The sequence below is a fragment of the Lactuca sativa genome, chromosome 4 (genome assembly GCF_002870075.4).
Source record: "Lactuca sativa cultivar Salinas chromosome 4, Lsat_Salinas_v11, whole genome shotgun sequence".
Taxonomy (NCBI): domain Eukaryota; kingdom Viridiplantae; phylum Streptophyta; class Magnoliopsida; order Asterales; family Asteraceae; genus Lactuca; species Lactuca sativa.
This window is the reverse complement of record NC_056626.2, coordinates 297,843,756-297,869,776: the sequence shown is the minus strand read 5'-3', so window position 1 is coordinate 297,869,776 and position 26,021 is coordinate 297,843,756. Positions and strand designations below refer to the sequence as shown.

The 26,021-nt window shown below is 36.5% G+C and overlaps 1 protein-coding gene across 1 annotated transcript; it reads right to left on the bottom strand.

Annotated features, from left to right (window-relative positions):
• Positions 1–9,896: 9,896 nt before the first annotated feature.
• On the bottom strand, positions 9,897–11,468 carry LOC111882889 (glucan endo-1,3-beta-glucosidase 8). The gene is made up of 2 exons (XM_023879263.2): positions 11,131–11,468; positions 9,897–11,033 (listed from the first exon to the last, which is right to left on the bottom strand). Exons 1-2 carry the CDS (start codon positions 11,466–11,468, stop codon positions 9,941–9,943), a joined length of 1,431 nt encoding a protein of 476 aa, XP_023735031.1. The 3' UTR covers positions 9,897–9,940.
• Positions 11,469–26,021: the final 14,553 nt, after the last annotated feature.

Here is a 26,021-nt window from a genome sequence, read left to right as displayed (position 1 = left end):
ATGTCATCGACATAAATTTGAACTATCATAAGGTGGTTACCTTCCTTTTTGCGAAAGAAGGTTGGGTCAACCGAACATTGTTTGAATTTAGACATCTTTAAGAATTTAGTTAGCGTTTCATACCAGGCTCTCAGAGCTTGTTTGAGGCCATACACAACTTTATCCAGAATGTAGCAATGATTTGGATATTTTTCGTTCACGAACCCAGGAGGTTGCTCCACATACACTGTTTCTTTGAGTTCTCCATTAAGAAATGCACACTTGACGTCCATTTGGAAAACTTCAAAGTTTTTGTGGGCAGCGTAAGCAAGAAATATTCTTACAGATTCCAGCCTAGCTACAGGAGCGAAAGTCTCTTCATAATCAATCCCTTCCTCCTGACAATATCCCTTTACCACCAGACGAGCTTTGTTCCTTATAACATTCCCTTCCTTGTCCATTTTATTCCTAAAGACCCATTTGATACCAACAACCGAGGCATCTGGAGGAGTTGGAATGAGGCGCCAGACTTTGTTCCTTTCAAATTCGTTCAGTTCGTCTTGCATTGCTTGAACCCAATCGGAGTGATCGAGAGCAGTGTTAACTGTCTTCGGTTCAACTTTTGATACGAATGAGTTAAACATACAAAACTCAACTTTGGAAAATAAGGATGTCTGTTTTGCCTTGAGTTGTGATCGGGCCAGGACCTTTTCAGAGACATCACCAACCACTTGAGAGATAGGATGATCTCTGGTCCATTTGACAAGAGGAGGGTAGTTTGGATCAAAGGTGGGGTCTAGTTCAGCGTTGATCATTTCTTCTGGCTCGGATTGGCTTTCGTAGTTGAGCGTCATATCACCTTGCTCCCCCTCGATAGATGAGCTTTCTGGAATGTTTGGAGAAACTTGAGGTCCAGAGGTTTCTTGTGGTGCTTGGTATTCAGGCGTTGATGCACCTTCGGTTGGTGAAGCACTTTCGGTTGGGGAAGTGCTTTCGGTTGCAGTTGTAGAGCTTGGCTCCCCCTCAACATGTGAGCTTGGCTCCCCCTCAACTGAAGCATCGTTGGATGGAGGTTCATCAGAATTCGATCCTCCTTCGTTCATTCTCCTGGCAACTTCTTCGACAATTTGCTTCATATGGTCTACCTTGTTGTCTGCTGCGCCTGCTTCTGAGAGAGTAGCTTTCTCTGGTTCGTCAAATAGCTCCATAAACTTCTCGAATAGATTAGCGATCGAGACTGTGACCTGGCCAGTTTGAGGAAAGATTTCCCCAGCGGTGTCTTCTTTGGCTTGTAGCTTTTTGACATAGCTATCGTCAAAAGTCACGTAATAGGTTTCTTCGATTTTTCTCGAACGCTTGTTTAGGACTCTGTATGCTTTGGATGTGAGAGAGTAGCCCAGAAAGATTCCCTCGTCGGCTTTGACATCGAACTTGTTGCGGTGTTCTTTAGAGTTAAAGATGAAACACCGTGAGCCGAACACGTGGAAAAATTTCACATTGGGCTTCCTGTTGTTGAGAATCTCATAAGGTGTGAGCGTGAATCGCTTGTTGAGATAGGACCTGTTCTGTGTAAAACAAGCAGCAGAAATAGCATCAGCCCAAAAATAAAGAGGTAAGGAAGCGAAACTTAGCATAGTTCGGGCAGCTTCACACAAAGATCGGTTTCGTCTTTCGACAATTCCGTTCTGTTGAGGTGTGTAGGGAGCTGAGAAGTTTTGACTTATTCCCTTTTCTGCTAGAAATTCTTCAAATTCCCTGTTCTTGAATTCCAGACCATTGTCGCTCCTGATGTTGTGAACGACCTTCTTAAGCTGTACTTCAATTTGCTTGATGAACACTTTCAGCTTATGAGTCGCTTCAGATTTGAGCTTTAGAAAGAACACCCATGTAAATCGTGAAAAGTCATCAACAGTAACAAGAATATACTTGCTACCACCGATGCTTTCGATAGATGATGGACCACACAAATCAATATGAAGTAATTCGAGTGGTTCAACAACTTTTGTGTTAATTATAGATGGATGACTTTGACGACTCTGCTTCCCCATTTCGCATGCAGCACACAAATGATCTCTGTCGAACTTGAGCAGTGGAAGGCCTCGAACATGACCTCCAGTGACAAGTTTGTTAATATCTTTAAAGTTGAGATGAGAGAGTCTTCGGTGCCACAACCAGCTTTCGTCAGATTGAGCTTTTGATAACAGGCATATAGCTGGGTTTCCTTTGATGGGTTTAAGATTTAGAGGAAACATTTCACCCTTACGCTCTGACTTGAGAATTACTTTCTTTGTCTTCTTCTCAATAATTTCAGAACCTTCATCGTCGAATGAGACTTTGAGACCTGTACCTCCAACAAGCTGAGATACACTGATGAGGTTGTGTTGTAGTCCTTCCACATATGCCACCTTCCTTATAGTAAAATCACCATTAGTTATCATTCCGTATCCCTTTATGGTGCCGAAAGAATTGTTTCCAAACTTGACGTTGCCACCATTTGAAAGAGACCTGTATTCCCTGAGCTCTTCTTTCCTCCCTGTCATGTGACGTGAGCAGCCACTATCGATGTACCATTCTTCGTCGAACTGCTCGTCACTTATAACCTGCAAAAGTTAAGCAGATTTAGGAACCCAAAGTTTCTTAAGTCCTCGTGAGCCTTTCACAGGTACAGGAGTAGTAAGAGAGATGTCAACAAGATATGTTCGTTTTATTAGTGTTGTTTCATCTTTCATTTTAATGGTAAAAACTTTGATTTTATTAGGATTAGGTGCGTTCGGTTTAGACTCTGGTTTGGATGCATTAACCTTCTGTTTGCCTTTTTGTTCAACTGACGAATGAGATTTTTTAGAATGAACAGAATGAGCTTTAGAGCAAGATGGAGATGAATTGGAAGAATTAGAAGAATTAGATGAATGAGAAGGAGTGGGCTTAGATTGAGATGACTTCTTGGCTGGAGACTCTAGGTGACCCTTTTGCTTTTGATCATTGGTGGGACTGACCTTAGAGTTTTGATCTCTTTTGACTTCAGAACCGAACCTTTGCTTTCGGTTGGAGCAGTTCTCTGAACCGAACCTATGCTTTCGGTTGGAGTCATTCTCAGAACCGAACCTTTGCTTTCGGTTGGTATTCTCTTCTGAACCGAACCTTGGCTTTCGGTTGTTGTGGCTCTCGTGTTTTTTAACAGGATTATTCTCAACTTTTAGATTCTTGTCTTGATGTGAGAAATATGCATTCTGGGATTGCCAGAATTGTTTCCTTTCAGAGAGATTCTTCCTGTATCTCTGGTTCCTTTCACGTTTCTGATTCCTCATCTGCTTCGGTTGATGATGGATATTGGCTTTCATTTTCGGTTTCTCCTTAGCTGGTTCACTTTGAACCGTGGGAGTTTCACTTTGAACTGAGGAACTAGAAGGAATGTCTTCTTTTGCCGAACTTCCATTTTCCTAAGGAATATGTTTCGTACCACTGGTGCTTGGCTCATCGAAATTATCTGGCTTATTCAAGGGTTCTGGTATGTATCTACCTTTACTCATCCATGAGGTTCTTTCTGATAAGCCTACCGTTTCGTTTGCATTATCTATTGGAGCTGACCAGAAGTACTCATCGCAGCCATCAACATTGTCTTCGTTTACAATAGCTGTGAGTTCAGCGGTCTGATGTTCGGTTACTCCAGTGACCTTGTACACTTGATTTGGAGTGGTCCTGACCTTTTGATATACAACCGCTTTCTCTGCTAAGATCGGGGACTTTTGTTGGGACAATCGAGCGAACTCCACTGAATTTTCAGAAATTAGACTCTTGTGGTTTTCAGGTTCGCTTTTTACAAATTCTGAGCAGTCAACCGTGTCCTCTATAGAAATTTCACTCATGTTGTCGTCCTCATTAAGCTCAGATGCATTTTCAACATCAATTTTGTTTTCTGAGCTCAAGTTGGCGTTTAAAGAGTCAAATTTTTGTATGGTTTCGGTTCTCAGTTTAAGTCTATCATTTTCATCCAAAAGGTTTTTAAGCATGTCCTTGTGGTCCTTGGATTTAATGAAAGATTCTATTTTGTCCAGTCCATACATGTAGGTCGGATTAATGTCATCAGATGATATCACACTCTCACAATTATAAGCTTCAGCATCGATTTCATCTTCCTTAAACTCAAGGAAGGGCAAAATCATGCGATGGATCTTTTGGCCTATTTCACAGTCCAAGTGAAGCTGAGTAATATTAGAATAAAGACGTTTTGCAATTAAACAAAAAACATTCCGCTGTTTTAACAACTTTAAATTGTCTCTTTGTAAATAAATGTTTTCGTCTTTTATTTTAACTAATTCAGACTCCTTCAACTCGATCCACATGCGCCGCTCCTCACTCTTCGAAGACACCCTGCTTAATTGATCAGTTAGGTTAGAATTGGTGACTCGAGTTTGAGTTAAACTACTATCTAGATGAGAAATTCTTGTATTAACATTTTTTAGTTCTTTCTCATATGAGGATTGTGGTACTTTAAATGAAACGAAAACCGATTGTACCTTCTTGATCAGTTCATCGAGCTCGTTGAACTGCACGCTGAGCGGTTTGGCCGTAAAGCACATATCCTGCTGCTCCTTCGGTTCATTGCTTCCACCATCAGTGTTGTATCCCCTCATCTGAGATACATCGGACACCATGAAGCACCTTCCTCCACTGCTCTCCTCCTTTGCCACACAAGCCTTTCCATGAGAAGGCTTCCTCACTTCATCGTCTTCAGAGTCGGTTGACCAAACTTCCACTCCACCGAACTCGTCATCAGCAACTGAACCCTGCACAATAAGAGCATTCATGGAAGGGTTAGCGGTAGATTTCTTCTTCCTCATCTCATCAAGCTTTTTCTGTAGCAAAGCTTCCTCATCCTTTTCCTCATCTTTTTCAGCCATCTTTTTGAGGACACAATCCTTAGCATAGTGATTTTTCCCTCCACAGTAGTAACAGCTTACTCCAGAATCACCATCTGCTTTCGGTTCCTTCTTGGGCTCTTCAACCTTCGGTTCATTATTAACCTTTTCTGAACTATAACTCCCCTGCCAGTTTCGGTTTTTGTTACTGGGAAATCTCTTCTTAATGAACCTCTTGGGGTTAGACACCATCATAGCATAATCCTCAGACGTGAGGTCATACTCCTCCAAGTTGAGGTCTTCATCCTCCATCACAGCTTTACTTTTTGACAGGAGGGCCAACGAACCTAGGCTTGAAACAACATTCTTTTCCTGCAGCACAATCTTCTCCTGAGACTTAAGAATACCCACCAGTTTCGCCAAAGAGTATGATTTAAACTGCTCATGGGCTTTAACTGTTGACACCACTGCTCTCCATTCTGACCTTAGACCATTTAAGAACGTAACCTTCTGCTCGATAAGCTTCCTTTCGATGTCATGTTTGATCATCCTGCTAAGAAGATGATTGAAGCGATCGAACGTCTGGGTCACAGTTTCTTCGGCTCCTTGCCTGAATTCTCCAAACTCAGATAAGAGCAAGGTTTGGATAGAATGTTCAAGATCCTCGTCTGTAGAGTACAGGTCGCGAAGTCTATCCCAAACTTCCTTTGCCGTCGTGCATGAGCTGACCAACCTGAAGGTGTCGGACTGAAGGGCGAATCTTATCAATCTTAACGCCTTGATATTACACTGGAATTTATCCTTTTCATCTTGCGCAATATCTTTGACATCCTTCAGCAGATCATTATACTCCTTTTGAGTTTTAATAATCCTTGACGTTGCAGAATGAGAAAAAGGTCCATTAATGATTGCTTCCCATATGAGGTATCCATTATCCTCAGATCCTATAACGTAGTCTTCGAAGTGATGCGCCCAGACTTCATAATCATGGGTATATAGGATTGGAATCTTCGTGGTTGAACCGATGCTGTTGGAAATATTGATGGGATTTGATTGCGACTCGTCCATTATGATCAAAAAACCTGTTCAAAGATCAGACTTGTAATAAATCAGATTAGGGCAAAACAATAAATATCAAGATACGTCAATAATGAGATGACGGCTCAATAAATATCAGTAATTGCGGAAAAACCCTAATTGAAACCTTTTCACAGAAAAGAAGTGTATCGATTACACAGCCTCCTGCTCTGATACCAATTGATGAGATTAAAACTTAATCTTGAAGATCGATTAGATCTCAAACAGGTAATTAATGATTAAACAGCAAGAACACGAAAATAAAGAACAAGTCAAGAATGAATCAAACGTGTCGAATGATTATAAAATAACCCTCAGAAGAGCTCGATCAAGAACATCAACTGTAGAGGGTTGGAGGTTTACAAGAACGATAAAAGAAATCTGTAATACTATCGTAATAATCGTTATTCTCTAGATCGTTTTTCTAATATGCATGCAAGCATATACTTATATAATAAACCTAGCAAGCTCACGGTTGGACAGGCCCAAAACCGGAGTACAAAATAAATGGACTAACAGCCGAGCCCAATGACGCAATCTTCAAACGAATCTTCAACCCAACAAGGCCTTAGTGGTCAATTTACATGCTTATTGAGCCTGGATTATACATTATATGTTTATTGGGCCTTAGTGGTCCATTTACAAGCTTATTGGGGCTGTATTATACATTACATGTTTATTGGGACTTAGTGGTCCATTTACATGCTTATTGGGCCTGGATTATACATTACATGTTTAGTGGGCCTTAGTGGTCCATTTACATGCTTATTGGGCTTGGAAATAACTTACATGTTTAGTGGGCCTTAGTTATCCTTCTACATGTCTGTTGGGCCTCGTACATTCACATACATACTCGTTGGGCTTTGCAAACATTATACGTACACGAAAACATTATACACAACGTAACACAATATTCGCGTAAACTCAGTTAAGGATCTAGTGAGACATGTCGGTTGACACCTCTCGAGTGTACAATCGTAGCATGCTGTTATAACTAGAGTCTCCTGGAGGGAGAGCGAGAGTTTGTGTATAGATCTATACGGGGTGACACCCCTCACCTGAGCTATTCGCAACAGTTAGACTAGGTCAGTCTAGGGTGACAAACCTTACCTTAAACAAGTTGGCGTCTGAAAACTTCATGACAGACGAATTTATCATTATCAAGTATGGTTATAACGACTCACATAGAGATTAACTCCATCTTAAATTTACGGAATACATATAAAATCTTGTCGATACGAAAACATACATACACTTATATTCGGTCTTAGGGTTTTGAGACCACGATACCTTTGTAAACAGAAAATATCAGATTTTCTGGGGAAACATACAGTTAAACAATACCTTCTACTTACAACAGAAAATACATGATTTTTCCGGATTGCATTTTTATATACATTCCAAAAACAGAAAACACAAATGCATTAATACTTGATTATGATACATCACATTCAAACCATTTTACAGAAAATATCGGATTTTCTGGTGTTTTACAAACAATACAAAACTTTTCATTCAAACATGCTTATGAACTCACCAACATTATATATGTTGTTATTTTCAAAATAACTTGTATTTTCAGGGAATCGTTAGGCAGAAAGGTCAACAAGAACATGTGGAATTTGTCGTATTTTGTTACCATCATACATTGAATATTTTGGCATGTAATTTATGATAATATACTTGATGTAAACAATGATGGTTGTATCTTGATATGTATGATGATGCTGTTGTATTGATTCAGTTATATACATTGTGATGATATAACAAGATGAAGTCACCCAAGCCCCCGAACGTTTCCGCCATCTGGTTCGGGGGTGTGACACCAATAGTCCTCACTACACTAACAGGGTCGAAGGCACCAACGTCGGCTCTTTTCGGATTTGTATTCGGGTTTAGTGCATGATATGCTTATTGATTTACATCCTGGTAGTTAGGATGGTGATATGCTTAGTGACCTGGTTAGGTCAGTATCATGGTATATAAGATAATCCTATGTTAGTGACCGGTTAGGTCGGTATACTAGTTATAGGATGTTGCTATGATTAGTGATCTGTTAGATCGGTTTGACTGTTATATATGCTAGCGTATGATATCTATGTGCACATGATTGTTTGATTTGGGGGTTGGGTTGAGGCGGACTTACTTTGTGCTGAAGGCCAACATACCCAGGGTAGACCGGATAGACTGCAAACCTGATAGGGCATACTAGTCAGGTCGAAGGCCCGACGAGCGGCCCAGATAGGCTGAAGGCCATAAGAGGCGGTCCAGACACGCCGATGGCTTGCAGAGCGGTCCAAATAGACTGATGGCCCTACGAGGCGGTCCATTCAGGCTGATGGCTCATTATGCATGCTATTTGTTTATATGATATTGATATGGTTTGTATGGCGTTGGTATTTTGGGGGAACTCACTAAGCTTCAGGCTTACAGTTGTTGATTATGCTTCAGGTACTTCTGATGATCGCGGGAAGGCGAATGCATGATCATGCACCTCCTTATGTTTTTATGATTTGATTATGGGATACTCTGACACTAAAACATTTTGAAAACAAATTTGTAATAATTATTGGTTTTTGAATGATTTAAAAAGTTTTAAATTGACATGATTTTTATGGGTATTACATGCTCAGTCTGAAATCTTCAAGAAGTCTTCGAATTAGCTCTCTCATCTCGCAGAACTGGTCCCTTCTTGTTAAATGGTTATGGAGGTTCAAGAACAAGAATGACAATCTATGGAGATGGTTGGTTTGTGGTATTCACAATTGTGATAAGAAATCGGTAGTCTCTTGTGCAAAAAAAAAAAAAAAAAAAAAAAAACTCTTCCAAGGAATTGGAGTAACATTTTCAATATCATCCCGGTTCTTAGCAATTTAAACATTGAGTTTTCCCACATTTTCGATTTTCAGGTTGGAGACGGAGAACATACCTTATTCTGGCTTGATGAATGGTCACAGAGCAGATCTTTGGCATGTAGATTAGCATCCCTTTATGTGCTTGACAAAAGGAAGGCTTGTTTTCTAGCTGATAGATGGGCTGGTGGTATTTTCTATTGGGCTTGGAAAAGGCAGCCTAATACCTCATGAGAGCTACGAATTTAGACACTATTGTTGGGCTTTTTAGCTTTGTAGTGTGTTTCAATGGTCCCGACACTTTGAAATCGAAGCTATCAAAGGATGGTAAATTCAATGTGAAAGATCTTCAGGCTTTTATTGATAGTAAGGTGACCGTTCCTTTGAGAAACCCCACGGTTTGTCTCCATTTGGTTCCTCTTACGTGTATTGGTTTTGGTTGGCGGGCCTATTTGGGTCATATTCCCACGATGATTTGTCTTTCCAAGAGTGGGTTTAATATTTACTAGTATTATTGTCAAATGTGCTCTATCGATAAGGATGAGGCTGATCATATTCTATTGAATTGTTCTGTTATGTTTGATGATCTTGTTTGGGTCTTTCGCCAGGTATTCCTATTAACATGTTTTCTTCAATTTCTGAGTTTGAGAGTTACGCGGCTTCTTGGGGTAATTGCGCTAAATAAAGGAAAATTCTTATTGCAATATGCTACGACATCCTGTGGTGTGGTTGGAAAGAGAGGAACGATGCGTGGTTTAACAAGACTCATATGACTTCTTCAATTTTGGTGGATAATGTTATGTCTCTGGTTTTTTTTATCGGTAGAAGCATAGGGCTAATTTTGACAATTGTAAATAAGAGTTTTGGGATACCCTTTTGACATTTTTTGAGTTGTTTCTTGTTTTTTTTCCGGAACTTTTCTTTTAGGTTGTGGCTTTTTATAAAATCTCCAAAAACCAAAGATTATACTAAAACAAAAGGACCAAAAGAAAATGATTTAGAAAAATGCATTACTCATCTAAACCCAAACCATTAATAGTGATAACGGGATGAAATACGTACGGACGTCCTGAACCTTCGTTGCATTAAAACCTAACACTGCAAAATTCTATTGCTATTTGCTACTTTCTGGAATAACTCTGAATCACCTATCTCTTACTAGTTATGAACCCTTCAGGATAACGCTAACAAGCTTAACAAACCAACAAGAACACTGGTTCCGGCGAGATTCTTCCCGGCAGCACTCATTATCTCTACCGGAAAAAGACACTCCTGCGTGGAGTAATTGCGGTTAGTGATCTTTGCCACCCCATTGAAATCGCAAGCCTCAACACTCTGTTCATTCATCTGATAATACATATTGAATGCATACGATGCATTCATGCGTTCACTTAGTCTGTTGCATGATGATCCATATGAAAGGCTTGTGCAATCACCCAAACTGCAAGCGTAATCCAAAGTAACCCTGACCTTGCTCATATTCTTCACATCGTCATTCAAAACACACCACTGGTGACTTAAATACGTTACGTTTTTTGCACCCACCGGCATCTTTTCGTTGCCTTGGCCGGAGAAATCAATAGGGAATTTTGGTTGACCGTCATACCGGAAAATCCCCCAGTGACGTTCGAAGTATCCCGGAGCAACACTCTTTTGATTTTCATCGGTTAAACTGAAAAGATAAACTTCGATGTATCCTGGGTGAAGTGGGGTTCCTTTGTTAGACGCTAACTTTTTCAGCAATCCATTATAGAATCTTCTTGCCATTTTTGCGTTGGCATGTTGGTTGCCATCTGTCGGCCACCCGATTTCTCCGACGATGATTTTAACCTTGTTTGCTCCGGCCTTCTTCAGGGAATATGTGAGGGTATCGAGGTTGGCATCCAACATGTTCGTGTAGTGAATGTTTCTGTCTTGAACACCTTGTCCACCTCCGTCAAAGAAAGCAAATTCAATGGGAAAATCTTCGTTTTCATAAAGACTAAGGAAAGGGTATATATTAACAATGAAAGGACAGTTGTTTTCGTCAAGAAACCTTGAGATTTTGACCATTAAATCTCTGATTTCTGGTCGGAAATTTCCCGCCGATGGGCCTGCTGTACCGGAGTTGTATACGTCAGCATTTTGTGGGATTGTGGCTTTGATTTTGTTACCTAGCCCAGCTTCATTGAGTGCTTTTTGTACGTTTTTTAGAGCTGGAAATATGGTCTTCTCGTATTCTCCTTTGTAAGCTTTCAAGAATGGTTCGTTTCCAACGGCTATATACCTATACATATTAATTATTCATTCGATAAACTTTTATCATATTATACATGAGTGCAGACATATATACGTAAATATAATTGCATAAAAGTGATTTGTACTTGATTTTAACACCTCCATGATCACGCAAATGATCGCTAACATTTTCTTTGACATAATCTTGGACAGCATCGTAATCCTTACTAAATTTTTTGAGATTGAGGTTAGGGATCCCAAGCATGACTTCGATCCCCGTTCCAGCAAACTGATGAACAGTCCAATGATCCGAATCAAAAAGCTTCACCTTGTTAATCTTATTGTCTTTGAGCATCTGCACGACATATTTAGGATCCAAAGGTGTTGATGTCTGCGTACCCCAATTCACGCCTAGACCATTGACACATGTACCGGTTAAAAGCGCAGAATAACATGCCCATAATAGGACCATGGCTCGAGCCATGGTTCGAGAGAGTGGATCAATTTTTGTACGATGGGTGCACCAAATGATAGATTTGCAACCTTCGAATATGTGAATTGTGGATCACAGAAAAGGGTTGGAGACAATTGTTTGATTGAATTGAGGATGATCGTAAGTTTTTCTTAATTTGCGTAGTTCATCTGGTGTCGAACGAATGATTTGTTTCATTTTCCATTTATAGATTTATGGTAGTTCTTTGAAAATTTATCTGATGTACTCTTGGTAAGATTATGAAGTATGAACTCCCCATAAAAGAAAAGAAAATATGCCCTTTCAATTTAGGTCAAAACCCAGTAAATTCATACATAATTCAATCATTTCGTCAAGTGTTAGTAATATTAGCCTGCCATTACGTTTATGGGAAAACAAAGGTCGTTATAATTTAAAAACACTAACGATTGTGTTGTGTTTAGTTTTTTTTTCAGTGGTGAACTTAAAACTATATTTCACTATTTAAATGATATGATATAATATAAAGAAAAAAGATACTAGTTGCGGTTCTGAGGGTCGGGTCGTATAAGCAAAAAATAAAATTAAACTTCTTGTACAAGATCTTGATATATTTGAACAATTGTATCATTACTAAAACTCTTTAAAACCGTACCCGATCTCAAAAAGCTGGTTAAAAATCAGATTGTTTTTTAAAAAAAAAAACTATTTCGATTAAAATCGACATTTGTACATCTCTACCTTGGATAGATTATTTATTTGGGCTATTAAAATTATAAAATATGATTTTAAAAATCCTAACTTATTCATATGTTTTGTTTCCAAAAAATTAAGATAGTTGACTAAATTTTATTAAGATCTGTCACAAGTTTTATTTCTATGTATCTCTTATTAAAAAATAATAAGGTAGGTCAAGTGACCTACTTTAATGATACATAAACTCTCCCATGGTTTTCATGTTGTTTTTTTTTTTTGTTTATAGTATTTTTTAGTTTATAGTAAACAACTAAACAACATAAAAAGTTAGAAATTGAAATTGCTTTTATCTTAAGTTATTTATCCGATTTTTTATTTTAATAATACTTATTTTTCTAATTAATTAAATAAGATGCCAATGGCTAACTCTAGGAAGAAACAAGAATAATCACAAACACAAAGACACATCTTTTATGTATGTGGTTTGGTAAGTATGTCCTACGTCCATAGACAGAAGAGAGTTTTTTTATTCATAAGTTTGAAAACGATATTATAATGATATATCCTATCCTATAAATCCTTGCTATTAGTTGTTATATATAGGCAAAGTACAATGTAAACCCTAGCTAAAATCGGGTTGAGCCTCCATTTTGCCAGCTAATGGTAGGCAAGCCAACTATTGATAAGATATTTAATGATAAACTAGCTACCCACCAGTTAGCTCAAGTCACATTTAACAATATTCACCTTGATTTGAATAATACACCAAATTACAAAAACCAAGAACTTACTGCTCTCGCTTGCCAATTCACCCCATAGCGACTTAACTCCTTTGAACATATACTAAGTCCAAGAAAATCTTGGACTTCTCTGTGGGCCACAATTTTTAAAAAATATCATTTAGGTTCTCCTTGTCTTTTTAATATAAAACCTTTGATCTTCTAAAATATCTCTAATGAAATTTAGTCGTACATCAATATGTTTCGTCTTTTTGTGATAGACAAGATTCTTTGCAAGACACAAAACTTTATGATTGTCATAAAACACGAAAGGTTTTTCCACCTTCAAACCAAGACTTTGAATGAGACTGTGTAACCATATGTACTCCTTGATTCCTTCTGGCATTGACAGATACTCGACTTCATTTGTAGATAAGGCAACAATGAGTTGCAACGTTGACTTCCAACTTTTAGCACACCCATATAACACAATTAAAGATGTAACACATCATTAATCTTATTTCCACCAAATCACCACCAAGTCATTCTTTCGTATATCCAGTTAAGTAATTATTTCGTATATTAGCGCCATATAACAGAAAAATGTTAGTTGTTCCCTTCAATTATAACATTATCTACTTAACCGTTTCCTAGTGAACTTTACCAATATTTCTCATAAACCTGCTTACCATACTAAGTGCATGATCCAAATCATGCCTAGTACATGCCATCATATACATGAGATTTCTAGCAACACTATGGAACCTTTCTCATGTAATCTCTTTCTTCAACCATTATCGGTATAATGTTTCGACTAAATTTAAAGTGTGTTGCCAAAGGAGTTCCAACAAGTTTGGAATGATCAATATGGAACGATTGCAAGACTTTCTCAATGTATCCTTGTTGAGAACTGTATAACAATCATAGTCTTCTATCCTGCTGAATCTCCATCTTCAATATCTTCTTTGCAGATCATTCATCTCAATTCACTTTCCGTAGCACCTTCAAGTCATTAATTTCAACCATATTCTTAGCTAGATTGAGCATATCATCCATTTATAACAACATATTGTTGAGTTTTATTAAAAATTGTTTTTCCCAAAAACGCTAATAACGGCAAGGAAAGCTTAAAAAATAGAATAAACTTAAAACTCATTTAACCACCAATGATCATTTTGCAATCATGGAAAGATTAAATCTGTCACACCCCAAAACCACGAACGGCGGAAACGTTCAAGGGTGGAGGACGTCATGTACAGTATCACAACAGTGTAATATAATAAACAAGCAACAACATCATCCATTGCATTATAAGTAAAGTTTAATACATGTGTGTTCTTTCATTGTAATAAGACACCAAAAATATACAATCAAAATAAAAGACGAGACTTGTCTGCTCCGTCTTCTCAAAACCTGGCCTCCGTACCTGTCTACTGACGACCTGAGAATACAAGTTATTTTGAAAGCGAGTATCAGCTTTAAAGCTGGTGAATTCATAAGTATATAAGTGTCATTGCCTTGTTTGTGAAAATCTGTTATGAAAGCCATGTAAACCTTTAAATGAAAATGTTGAGGTAGGTATGAAATTCCTAGAAAAACCCTTATTTTCTATAAGTATGAAATGTAGCCTTCTACCAAGACCCGAATGTTCTGTATGTATGAAGTGTAGTCTTCTACCAAGACACGAATGTTTTGTATGTATGAAGTGTAGTCTTCTACCAAGACTCGAATGTTCTGTATGTATGAAGTGTAGTCTTCTACCAAGACCCGAATGTTTTCTAAGTATGAAGTGTAGTCTTCTACCAAGACACGAATGTTTTGTATGTATGAAGTGTAGTCTTCTACCAAGACACGAATGTTTTGTATGTATGAAGTGTAGTCTTCTACCAAGACCCGAATGTTCTGTAAGTATAATGATAGTTTTTCCTTTCTATTGACTAGTACTAGAGCACTTAGTCTAACTCCTCGTTTATGTGAAAGTAATCACAAAATAAAGTAAACAGGGAAAATATAATCATGTAAGTGTTGTTGTCTTGGGTTACCAGGACAAACACGACATCGCTGAAGCGAAAGATAGACCCTATGGAACATCCGAAGAGTGTCCCCTCATCCTCTGTAGCGGCAGCAGGGTGGAGGAAGGGTTAGTCCCCGTATCGATCTCTTAATGCAGATCGTCAACCTAATGATCCTCCGAAGATTCACATCTCATCCACTGTTGCAACAGTGGACAGAGGGATGGTTAGTCCCGTCACTGACTACTAAATAAGTGACAACCTTAGACATCCGTAGACATTCATCGACCACTGGTGCTAATCAGTGGGATTCAGAATGGTAAGTCCCGCCGAAATATCCCATTGAACCAGGATAGGAAAGACGATTTACACAGTAAGTACTAATAAATCATCCTCTTAGTTCTAAGTACAAGTATCCAAGGTAAGTAAATACAGGATAATGCACCTATGAAGGAGTGTTTATGTATGGTATTCATGTAAGTATGTCCATGTAACAGGTAAGTATATGTAAACATATTCATGTATCATGTAATCCTAAGTACGTGTACTCATGTATCATGTAAGGTATTGGTATAGACTCATGAATGAAATGACTCTTGTGTGATTCCTTGTAATAGTAATAATGTTTGATATCTTCTGACTATCCCTATGATAGCTAACTGGAAAGTATGTGGTTGTTCAAGTAGATTTATGCACCCTCGATATGCCAGGGTGCGGGAAACTGAACGAAGGATGAAAACTATAATCTCTAACATATAAATGAACATATGCGCATAAGTATAGTTTGATTCAAAAAGGTAAAATAATGGTTTTGCAAGATATCTAGGAGTTTTGAACAATAATTTAGAGTGACTTGAAGTCATTAAACATTTCAAAACTAATACTTTTGTTATCCAAGTATTTTAAGATAGAAAACCATTTCATGTGACACCTTTTGAAATATGTGAAATCTACTGAGTGAAAACACAGTTATAAAATACATAAGTTTGATTTAATAACATATTGTTTTCTACTTGTATTCCCCCCCCCCCCCCCCCATTAAAGCATTTAAAATCCTTTAAAACATTGATTAAGGGGTATGAACTCACTTGTAGGTGGTGATTGGAATGAACTGAACGGTATAGGACGGCTAGGTGTCAAGCGAGGACTTGTGCACACACTACGATCCTAATGAACATATAATCACACATATATGCACTCAATTAGACTCAAATGATTAATTGATAATGTTAAGACATCCTAGACATAATAAACACTTTATATAAGTGTTTTAAGCCTTAAGGATTTCATCTAAGTTATTGTGGGACAGGGTATTTGTGTTTAGGGTTTCCAAAGGACCCTATATGAGAGTTTACTCTCCATAAACCATCACACATGGAGTTTACGGTTGTAAACTCTTGAGTTTACGGCCGTAAACTCCCAAACATGTGTGTTTGGTGTGTTTTGAAGTCCCAAATGCTTTCTAGAATTATTCTAACTTAGTGGCTAATTCCTTGGAAGGGTTTAAGGTCTAGAAGTACTCCAAATAGGAGTTTACAGCCTCAAGACCATTTCCCCTTGGAGTTTACGGTCGTAAACTCCCTTGGGGTGTAGTTTTTGTTGCTTTCAAGCCTCTTGCACTTTATGGGATATGTTCTAGACTTTTATTCCTAGCATATGAAGGCATTAGGCACACCTTAGTGCCCTTTTTAGGAGTTTACGGCCCAAGAACCATGTCTTGGCCGTAAACTCACTTGGTTAAGTGATTTTTATGTGGTTTGGTCCTTCCATTAAGTGTGTAACAATTTCTTGTAAAGGCCTAGGGCTTTAGGTGTCATGAAAACACCCTTTTGTCCATTTATATGGAGTTTACGGCCTAATCTTCACTTGGGCCGTAAACTCACTTTTGTTTGTGTCATTTTATGTGTTTAAGACCTTATACTACTTGGGAAAATAGCCTAGATACAAGCCTTAAGTCCTTAAGTCCTCAAATCACCATTTTGGGTGTGAAAATGGAGTTTACGGCCTATGAGAGTATTGGGCCGTAAACTCCCAATCTTGTGTGATTTGTGTATGTTTTCTTGTCCCTAACATGCATACATAATAGTCTAAGGCTTTATCATAACACAAGTGTCGGTTTTTGGCTTCGTTTCGGAAGTTTACCGCCCAAGAACACCTTGGGGGAGTAAACTCCTAGATCTAATGATTTAGCTATCTAAATCATGTTATAAGCATCTAATAAGTATTCTAACATTACTAGAAAGAGTTACTCACAATCTGGGATAAAAACCCGAAGATCCATCAGAGAGAAAATGGCTTTTCTCTAATTGGAATTGTGAATAATGAATTAATTTAATTCAGAAAACTATTTATAGTGCTGAAACATTTTGACAGAAAATACTTTTATTCTCGAACTTGGACTGTAACATTATGAAATTTGAAATGTTCAAATTTCACAAACCCAGGAGCATCCACTCTCCTGATATTTCCTGAAGTGTAAACCCTAATGTACACAAACTTGTTCGGAAAAGTCTGAAAATCACTGAAATTGGACTGGCTTCTATTGAATAGATATTGTTCGTACAAATGGAAATTTCGGGTTGTCACAAAATCAACCATTGAAGTGAAAGTGTTACAACCTTTGATGTAACATCCTGTTTCGAGAAGTTCTTGTTTCAAGATTTTGGATAATAAATATATCAAATGAAGGCCTTAGGATTCAAGAAATCGGGTTTGTACAACTAAGTACAATGAAGATGTCAAGAAGAATGGCTAAGTGGTATGTATAACTAAGTACCCATGACATAATATATGAGAAAACCTTAGATGTCAGGAAGAATGGCTAAGTGGTATGTACAACTAGGTACTCACGACGTAAGATATGAGCTAAGATCTACAATAAAATCATAAGCATTAGCAGATTTTGTAGTTGATTACGGTCCGGATCTTCAACCCGGAGTCGAAAAGGAAGTTTAGTGGCTTCAAGATATATAAGAAATAAAGAAATGGACTCTCTTTATACATAAAGCTTCTAATTCTAAGGGATCAAATCTGGAACCCCATGCAGCGAGTTGTTGATTTTCAAGCAACTAACAATAAGGCAGAATACGATGCATTGATCTTGGGTTTACAAATCATTCAAGATCTTAGGATCAAAAGCCTTCAGGTGCATACACATTCGTTGCTATTTACTAACTAATTTAATGGAGAATATGCAGTGAAAAATGAAAAACTAGCTTCATACCTTGAGATAGTATAGAACTTGTCATCGAAGTTCGAAGATTTTGACATAAACACAGATACCTAAGGAAGATAACACTAAAGCAGATACACTAGCTAATCTTGGTTCAACATTTAAGATCCATCCAAACTCCAAAATCCCTACATCTTACGTCATTAAACCAGCGATAGAAGACATCCAAGAAGACGCGACGCTTGCCCAAGATCTTGGAACCCATGATCTTATTCCTTCAATATTTCCAAGATGGATCCATTCCTAAAAATGAAAAATGCACAAGGAGCTTCTAAATCAAAGTTTTCAGGTTTAATATAATTGAAAATATATTGTTTAGAAAATCCACAGCAGGTCCATATTTTAGGTGTCTTGAAGATAATAAATCCCAGATCATCCTCAAATAAATTCTTAAAGGATAATGTGGAAATCATACCAGGGGTTGGGCACTATTCTCTAAGATATTGAGGACATGATACTATTGCAAAATAATGAGGAATGACGCAATGGAGTATGTTGAAACATGTGATGCATGCTAAAGAAATAACAATGCCTTACACCAGCTACTGAACCTCTACACCCATCAGTATACCTATGGCCATTCATGAAATGGGGCATGGATATCATTAGCAAAGCTCTTATGAAACCAGATGGTAAAGCTTTCATGTTAGCAGTGACTGATTACTTTTCCAAGTGGATAGACGTTGAATCCTTTGTCCAGGTTAGATAGAAGAAACTAATGTCTTTCATCAAACGCAACATACTGACCATGTTTGGCATCCCACTTGAAATTATATGTGATAACAGATCTCAGTTTATAGGTAAGAGAACACAAAACATCTGTGTAAGTCGGGAAATCAAGATGATCACTTCTACACTTGCCTACCCTCAATCAAATGGTCAAGATGAGTCAAGAAACAAGAGCATAATAAATAACTTAAATAAAAGACTCATAGAAAGAAGAGGAACATGGGATGAAGATCTACCCTTGGTCTTTTGGGCAGATAGGACCACAACCAAGAATTCCACAGGACAAACACCATATTCTTAGGTATTTGGAACTAAGTTTCATGATTCTACCGGAAGCTATGATTCTCACAGCTAGACAAGAATCCACAACCAAGAGGAACATGGAAATATCCTAGCTAAAGATCTTGACACAGTAGATGATTTTAGGGATCTTGTCAATATTTGGATAGCCACATACTAGCAAATAATTGCCAAATCTTACAATAATAATACCAGAATTAGAAGTTTCCAGATAGGGGATCTTGTCCTTCAAAAAGTATTCCAAAATACAGCTAAACATAGTGCAGAGAAACTTGCTCCAAAATGGGAAGGTCGTTACCTTATAGATTTAAGGGCTGGAAAGGGGGCATATTGGTTCTCCACCCTATACGTTCACCTGCTACCAATAACTTGGAACACTATACATTTTAAAAACTATTTTGTCTAAATCCAATATCTTGATCTAAGATACTCAGGCATGTCTTCTTTCCTTATTTTAGTTATCAATTATACATTCTAATTCTTGATAACGACTTAAGCATCGGAGGGGAGTTACCCAAGCTAAGACCCACCCTTTACCCAAGATCTTTGTTTTGCAGACATTGAAGATCTTGACCAATATTTTAGGGGTTGATCACCCCTCCTAAGATCCAAGGTATGCAAGATACCTTGTAAGGTTTAAAGACTGACATCTTTCTATGAGATTAGGTTTAAACACCTCGCGTGGACGCAATAGTAAAAGAGACGGGGATCGACTTACGCTTTAGTAACCAACAAACTCCATATTACTGACTATTTGCTAGAACTTAAGCAAAATTCAATGGAATGACACAGGGGTATGATACAACTGAGATCTTATACCCAAGCATTTAACATTAACATGTTAAACTTAAGCCAAGGGAATATCCCAAGGATGTGGAAAATCCCAAGGGAACAATCATCAGACGAGGTTATCCGAAGATTTTCAACATTTATATGTTGTCAATTGGTGAGAACATGGTCATGTTCAATACGACACATATATCTGGATCTAAGATCAAAACCAAAGATTTAAAACAATGGGGGCATCCCAAGATATTAAACAAAGCGTTATCTATCCAAGATAATATCCCAAGATGTAATCTCAAGATAACAAACAAAGTTATTACAACTCAAGATATCATCCTAAGATCCTAGACATAAGGTACACGATTCTTATAGCATCTCTAAGTTCCAAGATTGATTTTACTTATTAGCTCCCTTGAACTTATCATAAGCTCATAGACCTGACTCTTTCAAAGTGTGACATTTTAAGCTTAACATTTGTTGCTAAAATCTTTCATATTGCATCAAAATTATTTTTACTTTTGAACACATTTTTATCAAAATATATTTTCTCAAATGTGTCTTTAAAATTATGATATGAAGTTAAAAATGTATTTTAAACATAAATCCTTTTACCCCACATTTCCAATTTAGGATCTTTCATTCAAGCCTATCTCGAACTCATAAGTGTTTTACTCCTAAAAATATATTTTTTATTTAGAAAAAAACCCTATTTTTCAAAGGAAAAGTTAGTGAGTCAATCCACTATTTTAAAAATGTTTTCAAGCATACAAAAACTTTGCTAAGAAAATTATTTTAACTGCCCATCATTTTCCAAAATAGAAAGTGTTCCATGTATCCAAAAACATAGCAACCCTAATCAAACTATTACATCCCAAATATTTTCTTAAAACATAACCCAAAGATAATTTTCCAAACAACCAAGCAAAGAAAAAGAAACACTCGAGGAGCTATGTCCTTACCTTTCTTTGGACCCTCGCCATCTTGGTCCTCAACATTCCCTTCTCCAACATTCTCACTTTCATGTTCCTCACCCTTAAAACTCCTCAAAGCTTTCTCCTAATTGGTATGTCATAATATTCAACCCTATTCTTCTCAACATCCTCCACTATTTTTAATCTAGCCTCCAAAACCGACACAGTCGTTAATTTTTTCATCAAGCTGATCCTTCAAGTCATCCCATTCCTCTGCCATTCTCTCTAATTCCTCTCTCTTGACAACCTACTCCTTCACCTTCAAATCAAGCTCATTTTCATTGTTTCTTGGTAACTTCAAGTTCCTTCTTAAGTTCGTCAACACCCTTTAACATTAAGGTAGTAGCTTGTAACCCAAAAAATTATGTTAAGAAAACATCATTGAGATACAAAAGAAGAATGGACATGAAACTTATAGATTGAACCGACATGACCACTTTCTATTTGAACTTGAAAGGATGAGCCCGTCAAACACTTCTTAACCCGCCTCCAAAGTAAATTTCCTCTTCTTGGGTTCATGACTTTTTGCATTTCTTTCCAATTTCCTTGCACCTGAACGATTTTCCTTGCTCATGATCGCAAAACAATATTATCAAACAATATAGGAATAAATCAAGTAGTAATATCTTGCAACATACCTGTAGACATGATTGATTTTGAGTTCTCTATCACAATGGATGAGTTGAAGTTTCTTGAAAGTCAAGCCTCTACCAGTCCAAAGCTTCTTTTCTCCACTAAAAGCCTCATAAATTGTTGGACCTTCTCTTCAGTATCCTATTGAGGAGGAAACATCTCTTCATACTTTGAGACTGTCCAAGGGAAAAAGAAGAGAATCAAAATTATTCAAATAACACGAAATAAAAATACCCAAAATACAGGATCCCTATCCTCATTTAGCCAATCATGGGAAAGAAGGTCTTTCTAAGGGAACTATCATTGACAAAGAAATATCTCCTTTTAAATCTTGATCCATCAGAGAACTTTCTAAGAAAAAATGAGGACTACCAATCTTCACTTTGAGAACCATTTGAAATAACCAAAATATTGGATCTTATAGAAGCTCTCTATATAGCCCAAGACTCAAACCCTCGGTTTCATTAAGTTGATGAATCCAAACTAGAATACGCCAAACGACTGACATGAATTGGGCATAAGAGAGTTTGGTAACATTAAAGAACTCAAAAATCAACAGAGGAAAAGGAAAGGATAGACCGATGGAGAAAGGAAACTCGTAAAAGAAAACCCAAGATGTAGAAAGATAATTTGCCCTTAATTTTGGCCCAGGAACCATAAAAATTGTACCTTGAGGAAACTTACCTGACGATCAAAGCACATCGATGTCAGAATTTGAAGAGCTGCTTACTTTTCTTTTGTTCTCAGGAAACAAACCTAAATTTATGAAATCCACGACAACATGTTTCTCTGATCTAGCCCTAGCTCGAACGAGTCTTTTTCCCATGATTAAACAAACAAGAATAATACAAGGATGGAAAAGAAAGAAATGACCTAAGTAGAAAACCCTGATGATCGTAGAGTAATTGGAGGAACAAAGCAATGGAGTGAGTTTATAAGAGTAATAGGTTATAACCCGTGTACCACACGGGTGACAAAATAAAATGACATAAAAACTATTAAAATCATAATCATTAATCTTAAAGTTACAAACAAATATTTTTATATAATATCGGATGTTATGTTGGTAAGTCTATCATTGTTATTTTCAATTAAACTTTGTATTAGTGTTATAATATTTTATTGTATTTAATTATTTGTGGCAATATTCGACCCATGTTAGATAAGAAGTGGAATGGTGAGAATATTGATAGCTAGTTTTTTTGTTAATGTGTCCATTTCCAACATGTTTAATTTTAAACTTCTCTTTAATAAAAAAAATGCCAATTGGAATATTAAAGGCTTAACAGTTTTCGTACGACTCGAACATACAACCCTATGAAAATCCGTTATGTAGTTCAAAGTTCAAACACAAAGTAAATTGGGAGAGTTCATAAATTGTAATGTGTACGCTAAAATAACTTTCATGTTAAATATTCAATAAGAATGAATAAATATTGGTAGTTATATTAAATAATAAATAAATGTTATTCAAAATAACAAAAGCGATAGCTATAAATCATAAATTTTCAAATACCTTTTTTACAAACAACATTGATAATTAATTAATTAATTGGTACATTTATCGTCCATATCTAAAACTAATTACTTTAATCATTCTTTATTTTCAAATTTCAATAAGAAACTAATTACTTTAATCATTCTTTATTTTCAAATTTCAATAAGACAACATAGTTTCATTTTCTTTTAAAAAAACATAGTTTTGTTTTGATAATTTGTTTGGTTTTATAGAATAGTTTCCGTTTGGAAACATATTTCAAGTTTCGCACATACATGTTCGGCAAAATGCTACCACAACTTTAAGCATAATTAATTAATAGCATTATTTAAAAAATGTTGTATTTATATATTTTGTTATGTAAATAAAAAATAATTCCAATTAAAAGAAAGACGTTGATCTTTATTAAATGGTGAATAAATGCTATTTAAAACCGGTATTATGTACATATATTGTTGTACTTTCATATCAATAGTTAAAAGAATATTTTCTTACAATATAACAAAACAATTATTATAAAAATATATCATATTTTATTTATCGAAGAATGTAACATTTGATTTGTCTATTTAATCAAATCTTGTTTATTGATATTCATTGGTTACAAAATATTTTTAATTAGATACAATAAAAACGTTAATCATATCCATATCATCAAGATTATTAAAAACTTATGTTTCTTACATATACAAAGACATTTGGAAGTACAAATTGACATTTAATGATAAGTAAATACCAAATAGCAAAGATTCAACTTTCTCAAAAGCAAGCATGTAAATTTGGTCATTCATATCCAGCTGAACAACAAAATTCTTACGACATTATTAGTTGCAAATGGGAAACTTCACATATTCATTGTTAAGCATCAATAGAAATTCAAGACATTCCTTCATAGTTTAGCACACTCCTTGACAACTCAAAATACAACGGAAATAAACCTGAGATTTTAATCAATTAGTACCCTGAAAAAAAAAGATTGATAACACATAACCTGGAGACTCAACACCAAACATAGACCACCCTTTTTACACATAAAGGGCATGAAAAGAAAGCAATACCTCGTTTACAATCCAAGCAGCATAGTGACTCAAAAGAAATAAATAGCCCTTAAGAAAATACCAGTCAATAAACAGCCACTGACTTAATGACAAACAATGATTATTGACCTAATTCATTAATCCAAAGAAATTTCTAATTACTACTTTTGCTCCTCACAACTCGATTCTTAACCACCCAACACTTCCTACATATCTATAAATCTCCACGTGTTTTCATCTTTAATCGAGAGGCACCACAAAATCTCAAAATAAAAAGTGATTATGATAGGAATGAATGATCAAGAAAAGAGACTCAGTTAGGGAAAAATAGACAAATACAGTGTCAATGATGGGGATGGTAACACATACTAAGATGGAAGAATCAAAGGTGAATCTTACCTAAGACGAGAGAGACGAAGATGAGGGAGTTAATTAGGTTTGTTGCAGATAATTTGTAAATGCGTTTGATGAAGTCAATAGAAGGCGTAGTCAAGCCGATTCAAATAGATGGCGTAGTCAAGCCGATTCAAATAGATGGCGTAGTCAAGCCGATTCAAATTTGAAGATAAATTGCATCCTTATTTCTTGGGATTAGCTTGCTGATTTTATGGAATGCAATCAATTTTTTCCTAGAATCTTGGATCTTCCACAAAATCCATTTGATTACATCTGTTATTTTTGAGGGGCTACAATTATTAACATTATTAATTTTAATTTAAAGCATGGAGAAGATATCCGCGAGGTGAAGATATAGGCGGGAATTAGAAAGAGGACTCTAGCAAAAATATGACACGTGGCAAAGTGGAGTTGCAGAAAAATGCCATGTGGCATGTTTAGTACTCTTTTATTAGAAGAAGATATTCAAGCAAAAATCTCGGCCATTCAAAATTCAAACTTCCCAGGATAATCGATGGGTAAGATTGACCCTATAAACATGGGCCACATCAGATCAGCGTGATCCATTTTCAAACACTAGAAATCTCCACTCAACTTGGATGTTGGATTGAAGATTTCTAGGGGCAATTTTGTGGGTAGAAATGTTGACTTATCATTTATATCTTGAATTTGAGCTAACATCCTGATCAAGCCAAGATCATGTATTTATCCGGTATCTGTTGGGTTTTAAGTACTATAACATTCCTATGGTACACATACAACCCTAATGCTTTTGATCTAAGGTTTCTTTAGTTATACATGCAACAAAAATAATCCAAAGAATAAAACCTATCTAGCATACAAATTTGGTACATGAATCATCAAACTAGTTAGAAGAATACCTCTTATTTGTAGCTTGTAGTTGTTGTCCTTTCAGGAGCTTAGCGCCTCAAGTGTGATGCCTCAAACAACTTATAAACACCATGAACAAATGGAGGACTTTGAGAGAGAGGCTAGAACCACCAAAATCGGCTAGGGTTCTCTTAGAACCCTTGGGATGGTGAATTTGGAGCTAAGGGGTTACTTTTATAGTGTGGAATTCCTAGGGTTTCAACTTGTAAACCCTAATTCATTCCTTGGGACTTTAATCCAATAATACATATGATAAGCCTTATGGACTAACACTTCATGGACTCTCACATAAACTTAGTCCATCACTAATTAATCATGGATCATTGGCCCAAACTATATGTATTACTGATTTACTTAATCAGTCCCCTTAATTTAATTAATATCTTTTGATCACTAAATTAATTTTAAATTTATTGTTGACCAATATTAATTAAATAATATGATTTCTCAATTAATATATTCTACTTATAATATATTAATAAATAACAAATAACGTCTTTCTTAAATATCCATCCTGTCAAATTGTTTTGGTGAAGGCAACTCGAAATGGACCATGCTACTCTCGAGTCAAGTACATACCAATTATAGTTATGGGCTTAGAAACATAATCCAACATTCTCCCACTTGGATAAGTCTAATAACTATAACTGCAAGTACATCTTCAAAACCCGACTAGCAATTGTAGC